This window comes from Gavia stellata, chromosome 11 (genome assembly GCF_030936135.1).
Source record: "Gavia stellata isolate bGavSte3 chromosome 11, bGavSte3.hap2, whole genome shotgun sequence".
Lineage (NCBI taxonomy): Eukaryota > Metazoa > Chordata > Aves > Gaviiformes > Gaviidae > Gavia > Gavia stellata.
In genome coordinates, this window is record NC_082604.1 from 5,766,064 (window position 1) to 5,783,316 (window position 17,253).

At 42.1% G+C, this 17,253-nt stretch overlaps 1 protein-coding gene across 1 annotated transcript; it reads right to left on the reverse strand.

The window, feature by feature from the left end:
* Positions 1-307: 307 nt before the first annotated feature.
* Positions 308-12,758, reverse strand: PARL (presenilin associated rhomboid like). The gene is made up of 10 exons (XM_059822716.1): positions 12,712-12,758; positions 12,422-12,617; positions 12,018-12,158; positions 9,431-9,479; positions 7,922-8,017; positions 6,402-6,551; positions 5,841-5,911; positions 4,378-4,479; positions 2,433-2,530; positions 308-630 (listed from the first exon to the last, which is right to left on the reverse strand). The coding sequence occupies exons 1-10, from the start codon at positions 12,756-12,758 to the stop codon at positions 513-515; spliced, it is 1,068 nt and encodes a 355-aa protein (XP_059678699.1). The 3' UTR covers positions 308-512.
* Positions 12,759-17,253: the final 4,495 nt, after the last annotated feature.

The following is a 17,253-nucleotide window of genomic DNA, read 5'->3' on the forward strand; positions in this document are numbered from 1 at the left end:
AAGGACCATTGGCTTATCTCATCCAATCTTTTCAACAATAAAGAGCACTGAACTTTACCACATCAGCCTTATGTTGCAGTCCAATCTGTCTAAAGCGTGCCTTCTAGGAAAGCACCTAGTGTTGTTTCACGGATGTTGGGGGGATGCATGATCCATTAACTTCCTCAGTTTTAAAAATGTTTCTCTTAAATATTAACCAGTTGTACCCCATTCTGAAGTTTATTTTTTGGACAGAGCTTTTGGTCACTTCATTGGAAAGCTTTTTTTATCCCTCCTTTAAAAAATGTAATGCAGACTGTCACCTCAGAGAGCAATAGGATAAAAACCTTTATTGTTCCACCTTTGTCAGAGTTCATTTTCTATCGGTATGCATTTTTGTAACTGTAGTTTACACTAGAAACTTCAGCTGCTTAAAGGATTAATGTGGAGTAGCAAAAAACCTTCAAAACCAATTCAATCCCATGTCTTCAAGTAATGTACCACTTTGGCACAAGGAATCTCCAGGATTAGAATCAGTTAGATCTTCCACCTCCTCCTTTTCCTGTGTTCTTTGTCCTCATTTCATGCCAAGCTTTCACCAGTGGTTCTCTGTTTTTCCATATGAGCTCATGGCCGTAAGTCACGTACCACCTGAGGAAAAAATACTAGTTAAAACCAACTGCAACCTTCCTCTGTATCTGAGGAACTTGATTTTAGTGATCAGCCTGTAACTCAAATCCTTAGTATAGGAGACAAGATAAACTGAAGCAGAAAGAACAACATTCCTGGGAAGTGGCAGATAAGCCACTTGTTCTCTTGACTCGTAATAGTTAACTTGTGTTCTTGCTTGTCTCAATCCTGAGAATGAACCGTTTTCATGCCTTTAATTTCATGCTCTCATGATTTCTACTTAAAAAAGATGCAAAAACCTGTTTCCATTTAAGAGACTGTTAAAACAGTACTGTGGCTTGCGCTAATCCTTACTGACACCACTAAGTAAAAGTATTTTTCTCATATGTAAATACAGCTGCCTCATAATGAACAGCCACATTCCATTCAAAGCGAATTTTCTTCTATAAACATCTAAAGGAAGATTTAATCTATCAAAGTGTTCTAGCTTAATTTATATTCATAGAGAACTATATATGAATATCAACATAAGTGATTAAGCAAGGGAGGTTTGGGAGGGGAAGGTGGGGAAGTGGGAGGGGAAGCAACTGCATGTTGCTTCCACAGGCCTAACTTCACACCCGAGTCCCGAATAACAAAAGCACTTTTACACGAGCCATCAGCCAGTGCCAGGTAAACTGGCCATTCTGTTAAATCATATAGCTGCCTTCTGAAGCGGACAATTGTCCGTGAGGCAATGTATAGAAAATACTTTGTCCATTCAACATCTGTCCTAAATAGAGGCCCTGTTTTAGGATGTAGTGACCAAAATGATCAGAGAAGATGATACATAGGTGAGGAAGGATACTTGTCAACTCAAGACAATTTTTACTGCAACTGCTATCCTATCTTAATAATATGTGAACCTGTATTGTAATGAACAAGCTGATACAGATACGTCATGGCAGAAAGTAGCTACGAATCAGCAAGACTAAATCAAATGCATTTGTGATGCCACAGGAAGGGAGAAAAGGGGACTGTGCAGCACAGAACTTACTGACACCAAAGCCAAGAAACAGCAAACAAAGGCAAACCAGTTCAAGGACCAAAACAAAAGTGTCCTCCACCTGTTCTTTCTCTGGCCTAGTTTAATTGCAGGTAGGCTTTTAAGATGCCTCCATAAAAAGTTTAAAAACGCTCTTAGCAGTAAGTGTGCAAATTAAGACAACACTGCAATCAGGTAGAAGGGGAAAAACTCATTAGGTAAGGTAGTTCAAACATAGAACAATGCAGAACTGTCTCCTACAAACTGGTTTCTTTCCCAATTAGGAAGGCTCCACACAAATACAGCGCAGCAACACTGAGAAACAGCAGTAGAGGCTGCTCAAAGGAATTTGGCCTGAGCTTACACTAACTCTGTAGCTCTCTAAATTGGCAATTAGAGGAAAAACACTGAGACAAAGAAACTTTCTTAGCTGTTTAATTCTGAAGTTATTTTAATTTGTGCATGCTGTATTTCATGAGAATCTCATCTGCCTTGTGACTCTCTAATGTGCTGGGGAGAGCAGGACAGAGACAGCCAGCCCAGGTTACAGTGACAGGACAGCCTGAGATCTAATCTATCATTCTAAGGCAGTCCAGCTCAATTTCTTTCAGTTCTAAGCATCTGTTAACAGTATTTTCCACACAATTTTATAGCACTATCAAGGATAACAGTGAGTTGTCTTCAATGCTACTTAAGACAACTTTCCTAAAAACCCCCACACTAAGAGGAAGTGAAGAGGAAAAAAATATAGGACAGATTTAAATACGAAATAAACATAAGTTAGTAAATACAAACTTACATTCCAAAGAGAGCTCCCCCAAGATGTGCAGCATGGTCAAAAAGTCTCCAGCCTAGAGCAAGCCCTGCAGTGTCAAATGCAATTATGGCTTTTAAGGCCTGGACAGGAACAGAACATGGAATGGACAGGATCAGTCACAGCATATAATGGCCGCTGATAACAAAGTTTCATACTCTGGCACACAGCAAAAATTTGGGATCAAAAAAATCTCAAATTTTATATCAAAACAATCACTGTAAAAAAAATAAATTGTTTTCAAACAACAGACTCGGGCCTTAGCTGTACTGTGCTGTCAAAATACAGACATGAACAGCTACAGAATAGTGCAGGGTAGGAATGTGTCCTTTTCAAATACTCAGTCTCTTCCAATCTTCATTTCTAAAGCTACACATACATTCCAAACTCAGGTCAGAAAAAAAAAAGGAAGCTACTTGAAAGAGTACATGCTATAAAAGACACCACAAAATACATAACTGCAACATTCTCATTTGCTAATTCTGACATAGCTTAGGTCATGTGCATCTGTCCTCCCAAATACAACCCTCTTGGGGATGGAACATGTGGGGCAGCATGCCTGTCATCTGATAGAAATTGATCATCACACTCTCCTAAATGACACATCTATTGCAAGGTAGAAAATGAGGATGATAATGAACAACTCCATGGCCAGAAACAGCATGAGCAACAGTATACCATCCTCAGCAGATGCAAACCACCTTAACTGTAATTATGCAAAATTTTACTAAATGCCTCATTCCAAATAGACCAACAGATTTAATGTTAGGATGAAATGTTGCTTTAAGTAGGATTTCTTTCCTTAAGCGTATGTGTTAGAATAGCAGCTCTATTGCTACGTTGGCTTGTTTGTTTTAAAAGCCGATTACCATATATGTAAGGTAGGCTAAAGGAGTACATAAAGTTTAGAAATACAATTACATAGTAGGGCTAAAATCATTCCAATGTTGATACTGCAATAGCCAATGTTGCTCATGTTTTACTGTTGCAGTAAGTACTTCCTCATGGCAGTGCTCTCTGTGGCTCTGCCAATATTTCTACCCTGGCCATCTTTTTTAGGAAAGATGCAGTTAAAGGGTAGCATGCAAAAAAACAGGTCCACTCAAGCAGAAGTGCAAGAGAAACATGAAGGCTGTATCTAAGAACACTTGTTCAAATCTGTAAGCTTCATTTACTTACAATAAAAAAATTAAATTTTATGATCTTGAAACAACAAAGCTTAACTGCTTTAAGTAAAACAACTTTAAGTAGTGGACCAAAGATGATTAACTTACTAAAGTAAGTCAAGGTATACATGAGAAGCTTTTCTTAAAACAGGTAGTGGATGTGCTTAAAAGAACTTAATGAAACAAAAAAGAAGTCCTGGTACTACACATGAAGAAAAGCCTCGGTAGTTTATTTCTAATTCCAACAGTGTTCTTAAAATATCAAAAGATGGTATCCAAATGAGGCGGCAGGTATTCCTCCAGGGCTGGAATGTTATTTTCCTTGCAAAGCAAAATTCTGGGTTTTTTTCCCCATCTTGGTAAGTTTTTCTTCAAGAAGAGTGTATCAGTATTAGATTAGCCTGTAACAAGTGCTGCTATAAAAATATCACCCATCAGAAAGAACAGTATCTGTATGCATGTTTCCTCAGACAGGTGAGCACAAGTCCCTCCCAACTCCTTTCACCTCTTGGTATCAGATTTGAAACAGACCCATGGAGGATGGAATTTAAGATAATTCTAAATTCACTACACACTTGTGTAATGACTGTGCTAGGCTGCAACAATTCAGAATTGGTCTCCAGGAGTTCCATGACATGTATTGCCTTTCAAAACAAATTTAACAGCTTAGAAACACAAACAAAGAGGACACATGCTCAGATACTGGAGAGGTATGGAGAAAATGTTTTAAGAGTAGGATTTCTTTGAAGTTCAAAGGCACTTACGCTTCCTGCTGTAAATGTGAACATTGGAAGAAAAATGATGGCTAGTTTTGCTTCTGGCATCTTTGTACATACGGCTGCAAGGACAGTCATTATAGCTCCTGACTGTAAAGACATTAAAATACATGAAAGTAAGCTGAGTTGTTACATAAGGGAAAATATTATTTTTCTGCATGTGAACCCATCTTCCTTTTGGCTTTTATTTTCAAATGCAACCCTGTGGTAAACCTCAAAGTACACAGCAACACAGCAAAGTTCAGAATAAAAATAAACAAGACACTGCTATTTAATTTCAATATCTGGAATTATAAATACTGGGGAAAAAAATACCCCTCAGATGCTCTTATATAATTAAGAAATACATCCCTGCCCAGATTTTTAAGATAACAATTTACGTTAATGTGCTTTTTCTCCCCAGTAAACCCCAGACATGTAACATATATTAATCAAACACAGACATCTCAGATGAAGGGAATCATTCTGAAGCTTGTACCAAAACAAGGAAAATAACAGATGGACAGGGACAAGAAATCTTTTGTCAACGAAACAAGCAATTCCCTGATCTGTACTAAATTGACCGTGGGCTTTTGTATCCATGAAATATCTCAATGGAAAGGCTGTGAATACAGTAAACTAATGCAATGTGTGGCAGTTTCAGTAAGTGCAGATCAGTAAGACAAATGGAAAGTAACTTGCTCTAGATATAGTTTATTCACAAGATAAAGGGACAATACATAGACAGCACTACCAAAAATTCTAAATTAGGGACTGCTCAACAGATTTTTTTATTCCAATTGCAAAATAAGAATGTGACTTTTGGCTTTTATCAAAATCATTTAGTAAAGTAAGTTGAGGAGCCTTTAAAACTTGGCAAATGGCTAAGTTGTAGCCTCAAACTTATAGCAAGTTAAGTGTTTTAAAACGTTCTACTACTAAAAATACTTGTAAAGAACAGACAACCACAACATCTCCTCCACTTGCCTCATAATCTTTCATACTGTAAGACTTTTGGCAGGAGTGCTGCCCTTTTGGCACAGCATGCCCTACAACTTCCACTAGTATCGCATGCTGATTTTGTTTGTCTGATTACATGATCTCTTTCTAAACTATTCTGTTTTCAATTAGAGAAGACTGTGATACACTTCACAAATATTATTGCATAATTTTAAGTTACAGAAGTGAACTATCTGGTCAGTGACAAGAGGTCCTGCTGTTAAGTACTCATTTACAAGCCATTAGCATTAAGTGGCATTAGTTCTGGGCTGCTGCTACAAGATTTAACGTATTTGAAGAATGGGCAAGTTCCTACACAGGAATCACTGCCTGATTACTGGGTTTTGGTAAGCTTTCCTAGTTTCCACTATCCCAAATATATTCTTGGCTTTTAGGCAGGTTAAAGAATACAGCAGGCTTTGAAAATGGCTTCAGACATCATTATAAGGTCTCTCACATTCCGAGATACTTACAGCTCCAAGGGATGGTTCAAACCTTCCAGTGGCCATTTTAGCAACATAACTGACAAAAGTGGAGATAACCCCTAGAAAGAAAAAATGACTACTGGAAACAATGCTAGCAATGCATTGAAGCATCAGAAAGTACAACAATATTATCTGTACATCTTCCTACAGAAGCTAGTGTAAGTAAGTGGTGTGGTTTAGTTTAGTGTTGGTTGTGGGTTTTTTTTTTTTTTGGGGCGGGGCAGGGCCACAGTGTTTGTTTTAACTTGAATTAACCCTCATCTTTTCCCACGAAACTCCCATGAGGCTGTATTAAGAGCTATTTTATTTTGGTAGCTAAGCATGACTTCAAACCAGATACTTGTATTGTCATGATATTTTGAAGCCAAATATCCTAAACCCACCAAAATTCTGTATGACAGCAAATAAGTACTGCAGTTAGTATAGAGGAATGTGTGGGACTGAACGATGGCCATCTGTCATTATACATCTATTAACCATGCACATGCTTTGCTTGCATGAATACATATTTTTAAGTGTTGTAAAAAAAAATAAAAAATTTAACATTACCAGCAGAAAGATACACTGCAATGAACTGCTCACATCCCAGAAGAGAGACAATGCTGCTGGAAAAACTCCATAAAACATACATATTTGCTGCCATGTGGAATAGAGAGAAGTGACTAAACGTAGAGAGCAGCATGGGAGAACACAGGGCTCCTACAAAAGAGAAGAACAATGAAAAAAAAAAAAGTGTTTTAGTTTGCTTCAACTTACATGTCATGCAGACTAGAAATTTATCAAGACATACTGTGGGCTAATTACGCTTAGAATTCTCAAATACAAGCTATGTAATAAACCCAGAAATGTAACAAATTTCAAATTCCATGCAGTACCTTTTGAAAGGTAGAACATATATCCCAGAGATATGCAAGCTGTGTACAAACAGCTACTTTAGAAAGTCTTAATTACCTACTGGGGAATGTTTAATCTAAAAAAGTTTATCATACGACATGTCTCCTATGCTTTGGAAAAGAAAAGAGAGGTTTTATTTATATATGTATATGGTGAAAGATTTTTAATATATTTTGCGAGCATCTAAAATTATTTTGCTACAGAGATGGACTCAAAGAAAAACTTGTTTTCTTTTCAAAAAGCTACTAGCTCTCTTCACTGAAACAGCAGCCTTGAAAATGCAAAAAAGTCAATTAGCAAGTTTAAAGGTCAACATTATTTAAACCAGGATGACTGATGCTCAGATCTGGGTAATATCTGGGCAATATCTTTAGCTTTGGAGTGTGTGTGGGGAATTGGCTGAGCTTCCACTTTTTCAGCAGAAATTAAGAGAACAGCAGAAAGTCCTCTCCTAATGCATGTTTGTCTCATCCTTTTAATTCTTTTCTCTACTGTAGAAAGGAAAACTAATTGTTCTGCCATTAAATACCAGTAACTTGCTTTCCTAAGTTAACCTCTTCAAAAACATTTCACACACAGTGAAAGCCAAGTTCTTTGTGTGTTTTTTTTTTTTTAATGTGACCCAAAACACAGCTTTGAAACAAGGACTCTGTACGTAACACAGACTAATACATGTGCACTTTTGTCAACAGACAAGCATGTAACTGGTGACTGTTTCATCTGCATGCCACAGAACATTAAAGGAAGAAAAAAAAAAAAAATCACATTTGAGACTAGTTTTTGAATGGCATTACATAGTATGACTTATTTTCCTGCTTCCCAAAGACTGGCACGATTAGCATTCTGTCCAGAAAGCTGTGATATCACTTAGAGAAGTGCCTCTTCACCTTTACAAAAGCAGCAGCTGCATCCCACTGAATGCAGTAAAAGGCCAGATAGCAGGCAACAGTTTTGACATTACAATATTTAGAAAAGCACCAGTGAGGTTTTTTTCTTAATCCATCACTTCTATTTTTTCTCCCCTAGAAATGTTTTCTGTCTAGACAAGATGATGTATTTGACATGACTGAGATTGATGGAGCTGTGAGTAAGCTATGTGCCGTCCAAAGCTTTTGCAGTATGATCAGAGGTTCTATTAAATCCCAATGTAGAGAAGTCCCCCAAATTTCACTTACTGGAGGATGGATCTGAGGTGAAATATGTAAACATAACCCGTCTCATACCAGGCAGCCTCCATAAACAGAATACAAAGACATTTGCAGCTATAATACCTATTAAGAGGAAAAAACAGTATAAAAGCAAATTATGAATGTAACACGCCATAATGCTTACTGTAAACAAGGATTCAAAAGTAAGCTTACAAGAATCGTACATTTTCTTCACTATTTCATTAAAAGCAGTATCCACTTCTTACTTTATAGAGTTTAGAAAAAGCAAAGAAAAATACTGAAAGCTATATTTATACAATGGAAGCCTTTCAGAAATATGACATTTAATTGCAACTGTTTTAACATATGAGGTCATGAATGAATACAACAATCCAGAAAAGCTGTACTTAAGACATTCAAGTTATGGTTTCAAACTTCTATTCCACTGTAGAACCAATGAAACAAGAGCCAGGTTAAGAGGTCTCATTTCTTGCCTCTCTAGCTGCTTATTTCCAAATGCTACTGATCTGCTGCACAGTTGCATTTAACTGTGCACGGTGGCTAGAGGAAGCATACAGACACGCGGTATACATCCCTTCCATTTTCTGGGGAGGTTTAGTTCTGAGGTAATTGTAAAGATACTGTTTAGAGACCAAGCATAAAAAAGTTGAGTTGGCATTGCTAAGGCATAGTTACCTTTGGGAGACAGCAAATGCACAGCTTTTTACTTCACAGATGTTTACTGCAATCTTATTTTACATTCTTATTTAAACTGAATGATTAGAAACATAATGATGCAAAGTTATTGTTTCTTGTTTAAAGAGCCTTCTCTATTTCTATCCAAGCATTTAGGTATTTAAAGTGTTTTTTAATAGCTAGAAACATTAAAGGGGAAAATAATTGTGCCTCCTTTACAGAATGGTGTCACATAAATATTCTCTACTGACAATATTTGTATCTGTATCGTGACTTGGCTCGTATGTGGAAGAACAATTCAGAGCTCAGATACAGCTTAACTACTTTATTTAGATTTTAATCAAGCTCTTGTCAATTTCTCTCCATGCATTACATTTATCTTGGGAATTTCAAGTGATGTTAGGCTAACTAATCAAAACTACATCATAACCAAAGGAAAGCTCTCAAGATAGTAGTTTCTTATTTGCAACACTACGTATGTAAAATAGCAAAAAAATTATCAGGGAGTTTTATTTCCACATATCAGTGGAATATATACTCATATTCCTTCTAAAAGCATTTGCTGTTTTTCACAGTTCCTGAGAAAAATGTTGCCGGGGAAGATTCTAGCTAATCCTCCACACTCTCTCACACAGATGCACAGGGATTTTTTTAATGCATATAAAAATAGTTTGTGAGAAGGAAGTGTAGCAGAAGTAGTATATGTGCAGGTGTGAGTTTACACATGCTTTGTGCCTAACAACCTAAACGTGGTATGAAAGCCATCTGTTTTAACATACTGTACCTGTTTGCCATATTTCTCTTCCTGTGAATGTCTAATACTTGTAAGCTAACACAAACCTGTCACAGTCCGCTGACCCTCAGTCAGGCTATTCCACCAGCTGTTAACCTGAAACGGAATTGTTGTACGTTAGTGCCACTGTAGAGTATTTGCAATTTCAAAAACAGTCACACGAGGTTCTACCTTTTTAAGAATGGAAAGCATTTGTTTGAAATCTTTTAAGTAAATCGGTTTCAAACTTTTTTATTTCTGATTGGTTTAGCTTTTCAAGTTGGCATTTCCTTACTCAAGAGTAGTTATCTACCCTCCTTTTCATAAAACATCCCAACATAGATGAAGAGTTTCTTCAAAAAGAATGGGGTTATATCCTTTTACACAAGTCCATGGGTTTACCTCTGCTGGTAATAAATAAGGGTCTAGCCCATAATGCTTACTTTAGCAGATTAGCCAAAGTTAGCATGAACCCTGCCTCGACTAAGCCTCACCCTAATGCTGTCTGACATCACACCACCCACCTTTGAGAGATTCCACTTTTGTGCCAGGGTCACTTTTGCAGAGGTGGCTCACAAGATGTGGAATCCATTCCCCCTTGCGTGCAGCTCACCCAGCCCTCCTCCAAGTTTAAAACCCCTGAAAAAGTTTATTTTGAGCGCAGTCAGCCCACAGACAAAACTCCACTCCCCTTTACCTTCCTCAGCTTTCAGAATACTTTTGGACAAATAATTTATTGATAGCGCAATGACCTTCCAACCATATTGATGGGGACAATGTCATAAAAGTTATCTGTAGGTTGGAGATGGGGGAAGATAATGTTGTATGAAACAAATCATTCACTATTTGGTATCAAAGTAACACAACTTCATTGCATTTTTTTGTTTAATCCTCTGGCACAGGATACAGTATTTCCTACAAAGTTCTCCAGCAAAAGAACACTGAACAAACATGATTTTTCTAAAATACAAGAGAGTGATGCCCTCGGAAGCTATTGGAGGATCCTGAGCTTTTAAAAATAGAACTTACCAGTTCAAGCCTATTAATAACAGGGCAGTTCTGTTTTATTTTTTGGATAGCTAATCACCAGATCTTCCCCTTCAGGTTTTGAAGGAAAACAAAATTATTTAAAATATTAAGTGGCAATCATAATCTCACCTGCAGTTCATATACACTGAGCAAGCAAGCATGCTGTACTGGGCCTGGCTAGAATAGAATTAATTTTCTTTATAGCAGCCCATACATGGTGCTGCGTTTTAGATTTTTGACCAAAACAGTACTGATAACACACTCATGTTCTAGCTTTTGCTGAACAGTGTTTGCACAGCATCAAGACCTTTTCCGTTTCTCACTCTGCCCCTGCAGTGAATAGACTGGGGGTGTGCAATAGGCTGGGAGGGGACACAACAGGGCAGACGACCTGAACTAACCAAAGAGATATTCCCTACCATATAATGTCATACTCAGAAATAAAAGGGAAAAGAGGGGATTTTAGGAGGTTTAGCCATCTTTTGCTCATGAACTGGCTGGGCATTGATCTACCCACAGGAGATGGTGAGTGATTGCCTTTGCGACACGGGTTTTGGGTTTTTACTCTCTTCTGCCACTTATCCTTCACTTATTAAACAACTCTTTTGGTTGTTGTTTTACCTTTACCCCCAAGTTTTCTTGCTTTGATTCTTCCTTTCCTCTTTCCCCACCCCACTGGGGGTTTGCGGGGGAAGCAAGCGAGCAGCTGTGTGGTGCGTGGCTGCCCACCAGGGCTAACCCAAAACACATGCCCATTTTGAAAGAAGTACCGTATTGCACACAACACACATTACAGAAACAGTTCCTCTGTGTCCTGCCCAGGACCCCGTGCTTCTCCAGCTCCACACTCAGCCCTACTTCCCTTGGACAAGCAGACCTGAAAGAATAATCAAGCCTGGTCTATCACAAGCCACAGCAGTTGCCTTGAAACAAAGGTAAAACATACATGCATGTTTAGTTTAGTTTTAAATACACTTAATTGAAAACTCAATGACTGACACTTTGGGGATGTCAGCTAAATTTGTAACAAGTCTTGCAGTACTTACGTTATTCTTACTGCCCAAACTCCAAAGTATTTGCATGGAAATGTCAGCTCTTGTAAAAAGCCCTCTAAACTCTCATATTTGTGAAGTACAGGTTGAAAATACGAATGCGTTTCAGAAGCCAGAGCATTAAAAAATTGTACGCTTAAGGTTCAGAATTGAAGCTAGCTCTGTCCTCTTTCAGAGTTCATGTGCACTTGTGAGAATGCTTAGACATAGCAAGAATAGAATGTTTTTTATAATGAGAAAGTAAAAAGTACCTAGTTTAGATATATGAACTACTATTACTGACCTCCCTTCCCTGCATTTCAGGGTGAAGATGGTATTTTTCTCCAATACAGCTTTTGCAGTGATATTGTGAGTTACAGTTTTCTAGAACTAATTCTTGTAAGGAAACGCATCCACTGCAATTTGCTGAGAACCTGTTATTTTTCCAGGTTAAAAATCAAGATAAACTGGATGAGTATCTGTCGAACACACGGTGCTCGCAGATGTGCCCATACCAGAAGAAAGACGCGGTCATGTTTCACGCTTCCGCAGGGACCCACCCGTGTGCGAACAGGCCGTGCCTGGCTCCGTGTACCTGCTTTCTGAAGTCCCCCCTCTTCTGCGGCCGTATTTTATCCAACCAGTCTGCTCGAGCTTCCTCGAAATAGGTCTGGACCCGCGACTTGAGCGACTCATACTGCCAGATGGCGGCGGATCCGAAGGCAGAGCCTGTGAACTGGGCCACACCGGATAAAGTCAAAACGAACGCACCGTCCCGAGCGCAGTCCGTGTGTGGCTTCGGCCCAGGAAGCCAGGCTCGCCCTGGGCTTACGTGACACGCCATTCCCGGTCGCTCGGCCCTCAGCAATGCTAGCACGTTAACGGGAACCAAGGCACCGCTGACAGACGGGGGTCCCGCCGCGGCGCTGCCCGCCGGGGCTCCCTGCCGGCCCCGCTCCCCCCGGCCCGGACACGGCAACCCCCGCAGGAACCACTTACCCCCACCGCGAAGAGGAGCGGCTTGACCAGGCGGCGCGGCGAGGGGCGGCCGGCGCGGGTCGGCGGCGGCGGCGGGCAGAGGCTGCGGCGCGGGGGTGGCGGGCCGGGCCGCGCCTCGGCGGCGGGGGCAGGGGGCTCCTCGGGCCGCGGCCGCGCCCGGCGGAAACCCTGTCGCTGCTCCAGCAGCACCGTCAGTCTGCGGGGATAGACACGGACCCTCAGCACCGCCGCGACCGCCCGCCGCCGCCCCGCTCCCCAGCCGCCCCCTCACCGGCCCGGCCCGGCCGTACCTCTGCGGGCGCGGGCCCCAGGCGCGGGCCCAGCACCGCCACGCCATGTTGGGCGCCTCCCCGCGCGCCGAGCGCTTCCGGGGCAGCCGGACGCCATCTTGCGGGCGCGGCGTTGGGCGCCTGGCGGCAGGGCCGGGGGAGCCGCCTGATGACCCCCAGCGCGCCAGGCGGGGGGCGGCCCGGGGCCTCCCCAGCGCCGCGGGACCGCTCCGCACGGGGGGCGCCCGCGGGGTTGGCTCCGCCCACGCCCCGCCCCGGCCGCCATCTCGAGAGGGTCGTCCCGGCTCTGCCCCGCCATAGTGAGAGTGGCGCTGCGGGGCGCCCTCGGCCGCCATGATGAGCGTGGCAGTTCCCTTACCTCCCGGGCCCCCTCGGCGAGCAGGGCCGGTGCCGTGCAATTAGCGGCTTCCACGGTTTTAATGTATTCTTTTCTCTAGAAGCCTTCTGGAATAGACAGAGCCTGTCTCCTCCTAGTCTAGAGCTCAGCCTGCAGGAGGCAGGAGGAGGTTGGGGCTGCTGCCTCAGCCTCGCCTTGCTCCGCTGCGTGGCTCCACCTCGCCACGCCTCACCACCTTTCCTCACCTCGCTCCTCCGCCCAGCCTCGCCTCGCCTCGCCTCGCCTCACCTCACCATCGGGCTGCTCCAGCGAAGGGTTGCGCGTGGTTGACCAGGCGCGAGGCAGCTGCTCCGGCCCCACAGCCTCCTCTCAGGCCTGTTTGCCAGGCTCTCCCTTGCCTGGGTCAGGTGTCCCCGGGTGTCCTGCGGTCCCCTTGCCACCAGCCGGGGCTCCCAGTCTCTGGCACTGTGTTGCTCTTCCCGGCACAATCTTCATGCCAGCAGCCCAGCCGGGAGGCTCCCGGCAGGGCCGGTGAGGCGGCGTGCTGGCAGAGAGCAGTCCCCACCCAGCCAGTGCTGTAAGCACCGACACCCTCCTGAAGTTAAATGGAAGAAGAGAATAGGTGTGTTTGCTTTAAAAATAACTTGCAATTGGTAAGGCTGAAGAAGTTGCATGCACCTTTCTGGCTATCTATATTGCCGTGGAGATACTAATAGGACAGCCGAGCAGCCTACCCGCCAGTCATGCCTGGGCCTCCAGAGATCAGACTGCAGCGCTGCCAAAATCAAGCAGCTGAATAAACAGTGGTCTATCTCGGAGGTGCATGGGGAGGACGAGAGGCAGCAGCCGTGTGTTGCAGCAGGAAAGGTTCTGCATGGGTGAGAGGAACGCACTCCACAGGAGAGTGGCTGTGCCGTCTCCAGCCCTGGAGGCCACTCTGTGGTGACTGGATGAGGCTTGGGCGACCTGACCCGATGTTGAAGCTGTCCTTTAGCGGAAGGTTGGCGTCAACGCACTCCCTTCCAAGCTCAATTATTCTGTAGTTCACTATGTAAAGGGGGAGTTAATAGCAAGATGAGAATGAGCTGTATATGGTAATTGCAAGTGGCTATAAGCCTGATTAGACTATTAATAATTTGAAGCAGCTTCAGGAGCATGGTTACAAAGTCAAGTTGTTTGGAAGTGGAGAGGAAATGAATTAATATTCATCCTTTTTTTAACAAGCAGTGAAAGAGTTTGCCTTCTCAACTCAAGGTCAGACTCTGACCTGAGGAAACCTCTGTAAGCCTGTGGTGGAAGACGGCTCTAAGTGGTTTTGTACTGTATTTAAATCTGCATTTTATCTCTTTCTGATTGCATGGGTGGCCATGGGTCAGCCTCAGAATTTGCTTGAACTAATTAATGGTTAGCAGGTTCAAAGCCATATATTGCTGGTGTTAGAAAATGTGTGTGTGTGTATATATATATATATGTGTAAATGAAACCAATGTTATAATCAATGCTCTGTTTTTCTATGTAGCAAAATGAGAAAGAAGTAAACGAGTTTTTTAACTTTCCCATTTAGACACTTTTATCACTTACTTTTGCTTCCAGAGACAATATCAGCAGTGATTTGTTTGTTTAAGTGACTTCAATATTTTTCTTTGTTAACTCTTCCTGTCCTATGTTCAAACCACATATGTTTTGTCTGTGCTGTTTTTAATGTTAAGGTGAGCTTTTTGCTCCCTCCGGGCTTGCTTTTATCCCATGACAGCTCTTGGTTGTACATTGCCTATGTGTGAAGTTTGCGAGGGATGGTGCTCTTGGGCTTTATGTATTTATTTGGTTTTGGTTTATGGTCATTCTCCTTTGGACAGTTGCAAAACATATTTGCTGTTAGTTGTGCCATCATCTTAAATTTATAAACAGTGACAGTGTATAGCAGCTAGTACAATCAACTTCTGAAGGGTAGGGTGTACGTGGTACAGGTTGAAAGAGGAGAATGGATGTGGTGTGGGTTGAAGTAACAAGCTGTTTGCATTTGAAAGCTTCTCTTTTGCAGATGGTTTCTATTAGTGAACTCTTACCCTGTTAAAGCAACGCATTTCAGTGGAATTACTTTTATCGTTAAAACTACAAGAGTGGTAAGAAATCAGCACCACCATTGCATGGGGACTGCAGTCTTGTGCATGACTGGTGGCCAGGAGGGAATAAAGTATCGTCTGGACTGTCCCATGTGTTCTGCGTGGTAGCAGCCAGGTCAGGAAGGGATGAGTGAAAGTGGCTCCTTGGGGCAGAGGAAGACAAAGAGAGGAGGAACAATAGCAGCAAAGTGGTTGCAGAGCCGTCCAGGGCTGCTGGACCTCCTTCGGCCAGGAGCCAGGCAGGTCTGTCCTGCCTCGACATGTCGGAAATCACAAACAGTTTTGTTTGTTAATGCGATCCACTGGACACACAATCTGTCTGCACTGATTACTGATTGCAGGGCTTAAGTGCTGCCAGGGAAGTATAAAGAATATAAAGAAAATGGATTTGTTTAAACAAATAAATAAACAGCCCCCCCCCCCTTTTTTTTTTTTTTCACTGGCCCTTGTTTTACCCTCTGGAGACCTGCATTTTAGGAAAGGCTCTAGGGCTCTCTGCTCCTGCTTTGTGTGGCCTATTGATATGTGACCCGTCATCGGGCTCCCAATTCTCACTGAGACACAAGACCCACTGCCTGCCCCCTAAGTATTCAAATACCAGCACTGCGTGCTTTGTTTTCTAACTAGTAAAGGTTTTCTTTGCATGCTTGTCTTAAGAAGATCTGGAAAATAAAACACCTTTCAGTTGGTCCATCATACACCATGTTATCAAAGTTTATTCTTCCTGCCACTTTACAGCTCCCTGTGTATTGAATTGAAATGTCACCACCTAGCTTCAGGACCACACGTGTGCCTTTCTGTTGAGGAATACTCACACACAGTGGGGAGCTCATGGATGCACCTCTAATAAGTGCATTAATACGGGACAGTCATTTTAAGGGTGGGAGAAGGACTCTTACAGCGGTGTTTGTAGTCCTGCTATAACATGGCTGAATATGGGTCAGGGTGGAGGAAGGTTGTTATTCTGTATTTCACAGAATCACGTAATCACTAAGGTTGGAAAAGACCTGTAAGATCATCAAGTCCAACCGTCAACTAACACCACCATGCCCACTAAACCATGTCCCACAATGCCTCATCCACACATTCCTTGAACACCTCCAGGGATGGTGACTCCACCACCTCCCTGGGCAGCCTGTTCCAGTGTTTCACCACTCTCTCCGGAAAGAAATTTTTCCTAATATCCAGCCTAAACCTCACCTGGCGCAAATTGAGGCCATTTCCTCTTGTCCTGTCACTAGTCACTTGGGAGAAAAGACCAACACCCACCTCTCTGCAACTCCCTTTCAGGTAATTGTAGAGAGCGATGAGGTCTCCCCTCAGCCTCCTCTTCTCCAGACTGAACAAATCTGTGAAATCTAGTTTCCAAGCTTCCTCACTTTGAAACCTACGATGTTTTAAACTATTGTCTTTTAATGAGAATCTTGTGTTTACAACTTTGACATATGTCCTACTCATAACGATAGTGCAGAGCATATAGTTTTATCTTCTCTTCCGTACTGCCAGGAATGAATTGTGATTGCACGGGTCGTATCTATGTAATAGGCAGAAACATTCATTTGGATTATTGGCCTGCCTATGTGGTGTGAAGTCTGCTTGAACCTTAATTTAAGTTTGTCATTTATTTCAGATATTGTCTGTTGACAGTTATGTGTGTTTTGAAGAGGTTACACAATCACTTGAGAGACAAATGCTCCCTCCTCAATGTGAGATTAAACTTTTATAGTGGAATATACATATTTTTAAGTCTCGAATAAACTTAATAATTCTTTCCTTGTGCAAACAAATCCTGAGTGTTGCAGTCATTTAAAATGAATGGTTATGGGAAGAGGCTTGAATTCTTCTTCTTTTCTTTTTGTTTCTTTTGTTAATGCAGAAAAATTGCATATTCCTTCACAGTGTGGGCTGCATCCTAAAAAAAATCCTGTCTTCAATTGTTTGCCTGTCTTATATGAACACAGGCCTCCTTTCATTAGAACAGTGTCTTGGTGACAAGTGCAACAAAAGCTTCAAGTAAAACAATAATTGTGAAAATTGTAAAAATATTTTTCAGTATTGCTTTGGAGTCTGATGGTGCATGGG

Excerpts from the sequence above, each read along its gene's own strand:
- PARL (XM_059822716.1), bottom strand. The coding sequence starts at position 12,758 with ATGGCGTGGCGGTGCTGGGCCCGCGCCTGGGGCCCGCGCCCGCAGAG. Across the intron at positions 6,552-7,921 it reads CACCTCAGATCCATCCTCCA|GAGCCCTGTGTTCTCCCATG; the intron begins GTAAGTGAAATT and ends TCTCTTTTGTAG. Across the intron at positions 631-2,432 it reads GGGGGAGCTCTCTTTGGAAT|GTGGTACGTGACTTACGGCC; the intron begins GTAAGTTTGTAT and ends TTTTTTCCTCAG.